General features: G+C 34.6%; 1 protein-coding gene and 1 non-coding gene across 2 annotated transcripts; one reads left to right on the top strand and one right to left on the bottom strand.

The window, feature by feature from the left end:
* The first annotated feature begins 234 nt into the window (after nt 1-234).
* On the top strand, nt 235-3,359 carry LOC105386667 (troponin C, isoallergen Bla g 6.0101). Its single transcript, XM_038118113.2, has 6 exons — nt 235-342; nt 520-547; nt 1,249-1,392; nt 1,925-2,053; nt 2,304-2,435; nt 3,103-3,359. The coding sequence occupies exons 1-6, from the start codon at nt 340-342 to the stop codon at nt 3,129-3,131; spliced, it is 465 nt and encodes a 154-aa protein (XP_037974041.1). The 5' UTR covers nt 235-339; the 3' UTR covers nt 3,132-3,359.
* Trnah-gug lies at nt 1,672-1,743 on the bottom strand. The gene has a single exon. It is a non-coding gene; the product is annotated as a tRNA-His (tRNA).
* Nucleotides 3,360-3,955: the final 596 nt, after the last annotated feature.

Below are 3,955 nucleotides of genomic sequence, written 5' to 3'. Positions count from 1 at the left end.
TTCGCCATAGTTGGTTAGAGCATAACCAGGGATTATTGGTTGACTTTTGACAAATCTTATGGAGATGCCGTATAATTGATCAACCAATACCTGGTTGAGATTTAACCGACTATGGACTACGGAGCTTTGGTGAATGAAGATAATGATTTCTATAAAATTAACAGGATAGATAGAGGTTGTGCACCCCTGCAAAATTCAACCTAGGCGGAACACATCGATCTCGCGATATATAAACTGCTGTCCACATCATCCGCACCAAACTACTGAACACGGATTGACGTTTGATACGTGCATTACATTTATTATTATTTTGAGTTTCATCTCGAAAAAAGAGTAAAAATGGTGCGTAGTGTTGTGTGCGTGTGCAAATCTATACCTAGCGCTTTTTATAAATCTTTTATAAGTGTTTAGTGTCAGTTTATAAATTTTAGCGTGTTGGTGTTTTGAAAAATGGAAATTTGTCATTTTCTTTTTTTATTAATGTGTTGTTTTCCTTCCATGTGTCTTCTGGGTGTGCAGGATGAGCTAGACAAAACTCAACTTGTGCGTAAGTATTTCACTAAAGATTCTGAAACATTTTAAAGTAGGTACATTTACCTATTTAATTGTAAAATTTAAGTACCTACTATTTTTTTTAAAGACGCCGTTTTACAGCGGCGAAATGTAAGCGAGCTAGTTTGTTATCAAAAACAAAAAAAAATTGGTGTCTCCAAAAAAACTTTTTTCTATCAATGTGTCTTTTAGATAGTTACTTATTTGAGTTCAAGTGAATCAATAGAAAATTGCTATGTTATGTAGCTGCAAAAATGGGTCCATTAAATTTAATTGCGAATTTGCGACGAGTGTAAAAACATAATTTTTAATTTTTATTACCTATATAAAAACGTAAATCTTTGTACGAAATTGAATTTTTTGACGGGCAACGTAATTCTAAATTTTGACAGGCCAGAAATTTAAATATTTGGCTTCGAATCGCTACTACGAGTATTAGGTATGACATTACGCTTTCTTTTAAAAAGTAGGTCTGTTTTAAAATGAAACCAATTTTTCCGATCATAATTAAGTAATTTTAGAAATTATTTAAGTGAAACTGTATAGACAAAATTTTAAACACGGTCACGTCATTACAAAACAGTTTAATCCAATTTCTAAACAAAAAAATAAAACCTACTAATTATTAGTATAAGTACTATTAATGAATCTAGCTTCAAATACCATTGCCAAACTTCCATTTCCTTGCTTCAACAGTGCTCAAGAATGCCTTCGACGCTTTCGACCACGAGAAGAAGGGGGTCATCGCGACCGACATGATTGGCACCATCCTGGAAATGTTAGGGCATGAGCTGGACGAAGCCTCACTCAACGAAATTATTTCTGAAGTGGACCAAGATGGTAAGATACGTGAAGAAATAGTTCCAAATTTTGCCGCCAATGAGTGCCTATTTAGTTCACATTGGCGCTTGTAGATGGCGCTAGTGGATTTACGGGAGACGGTCACCGAGTGTAAAAGTTTGATGCTAACTGTGCAGAGGGCGCTGCTGCTGTTATTTATGTAAATTATGACCAATTTACCTAGTTTCTTTACATTATTTTAATTTCTTTCATATTATAAAAAATCTGAAATGAAATAAAAAAGTAAAAAGAACACCTCACCGTGACAATGCTATGCATTGCCGTGACCAGGATTCGAACCTGGGTTACTACGGCCACAACGTAGGGTCCTAACCACTAGACGATCACGGCTGTTGAGGCTTGAGAACAGTGTGCGAAATTATCTATAATAATCAAAGTTACCTTTATGATTATGAAATCATGTTCAGTAGCATGAAAGGTTGACTAATAAGGAGATTGGGCAAGTTGTATAACCGACTTGTTCAACTGCAAAACGAACTTCCATACAAAAAACATGTCGTCATCTTTGTAGGTTCGGGAGAGTTGGAGTTTGCTGAGTTCTGCTCGCTAGCCGCTAAGTTCCTGACAGAAGACGAGGAGCCCGACGATGAAGCCATGGTCAAGGAGCTCAGGGAAGCCTTCCGGTTATATGACAAAGAAGGTACCTATTTTATAATATACAGTTAAAAAAATATATAAGTACTTACTTATATTAGTAAAATTAGCTAACTTGAAGATTTATGGTAATTTAGATACTACAGGCTACAGGGCCTGCGTTATCATTAATATTTATTACAAAAAATATTTATAGGAAGAGCGGAGTCTCCTGGTACCGATCTTTATTATACATAGTTTTTAAAAGGTGGATTTTCGATTAAGACTTATTTTCAATAACAATAATTCCCTTTCAGGCAACGGCTACATAACGACGGACGTGCTGATGGAGATCTTCAAGGAGCTGGACAACACCATCACCAACGACGACCTGGAGACCATGATCGAGGAGATTGACGCTGACGGATCTGGCACCGTGGACTTTGAGGGTAACCACCATTCTATTCTAAGTAACGCACTGTGCGACAAACTTATCTATTCCGGTGAGAGCGAACTAAATTGATCCATATCTCATTATTACTTACTAATGAATTGTATATTGTAAAAGATTAGATGGGTTTATTAACACCGCAAGAGCGAATTAACAATATGAGCAAACATAAAATCTTATAGAATTAAAAAATATTAAACATTTATCTGAGGTGTCACCGGAACAGATAATTTTGTGGCACTGTCTATTCTGATGATGAAGTGTGACAGTTGCAATCGACACGACAAGAAGAAGGGGGGTATAAATCCTGTATCCTTAGTCGTAGGTACTAATGCCCTTAATTTTAGCTCCCTTGTAAATTGGAGCAGCAGCAGCAAGCTTGGATGTAACCATTATTATTTTGTTACAATGTTCGGACTTTTGAGATAGGGATGCGAATATAATTCTGTACTTAGTTCTTTCTGTAACAGCTATTAATAATGATATTTTTGGTTGACAAAATTTCAATTCGTTCATTTAGTTAAATTAATGAATCTTTAAATTGAGAAAATAGGTAATCTTGATTTTGTTTTGGCATAGCACTAATAACCCGAAAGCAACTAATCTGTAGACCAGGTTACCTACCTAATTACTTAACAAAAAATATTTTATTTTTTACTTTACAGAGTTCCTTGAGGTGATGACGGGTGAATAGAACAACAAACCAACCCATAAATTAGTTAGGATTACAATAAATTTATATTTTGTAAGATTTTAATTTTATGAAACGACCAAAATATAATTCTCAATGCATTCACTTTTTGCGATTGTTGCGATATTTATATTTTGATGACTACTTTTTGATTCCTTTTTGATTTGTTAAGTAAACAATAAATCTGCGCGCAGCTCTACGTTTTATAAAATAAAGAAATTATAAATCCAATAATTCTTTTCATACTTGCAAATTAACGCCATCTACTGACAAACTATAGAACTAGTAAATAGCTAAACACATAAAATTATCAGCACAAGTTCATAATATTACAAGGAAAAACTTCAGGGAGATTTTTCAGATGGAAGCACATAACCGTCTGAAAATAAGATAGATAGATAGATAGATAGATAAAGCGTTTATTTGATCCACTTTCTTACATACACAACAAATCACAATTACAGATATACACATTTGTACTTATAACTAGGTAAATAGTAGCTATGATAAAGACAGGTTTGTACTTAGCAGGTTGTGTGTTGAAGCGGACCAAAAGGGTGAAGTAACTCAGCGTGGATGTTTACTCCAGGTGCAAACCGCTGATTTTCAGTTACCTCCCATTTAATTGTTCCAAGGGTGCCGAATTACATAAATTGTGAGCAAAAAAAAAAAAAACTACTTAAAATATATTGTTTTGAAGAAAAATTACCTATTTTAGTTTGATAATGTTGTAAAGGTGTGCAGCTAACCAGCAAGAGACACAGGGTCGTACTCAGTGGATGACAGAGCACCCACCATAGTATTAATATTGCATGAATGTATTTATT

This window comes from Plutella xylostella, chromosome 10 (assembly GCF_932276165.1).
Source record: "Plutella xylostella chromosome 10, ilPluXylo3.1, whole genome shotgun sequence".
Classification (NCBI taxonomy): domain Eukaryota; kingdom Metazoa; phylum Arthropoda; class Insecta; order Lepidoptera; family Plutellidae; genus Plutella; species Plutella xylostella.
This window is presented reverse-complemented; position numbering and strand designations above follow the sequence as displayed.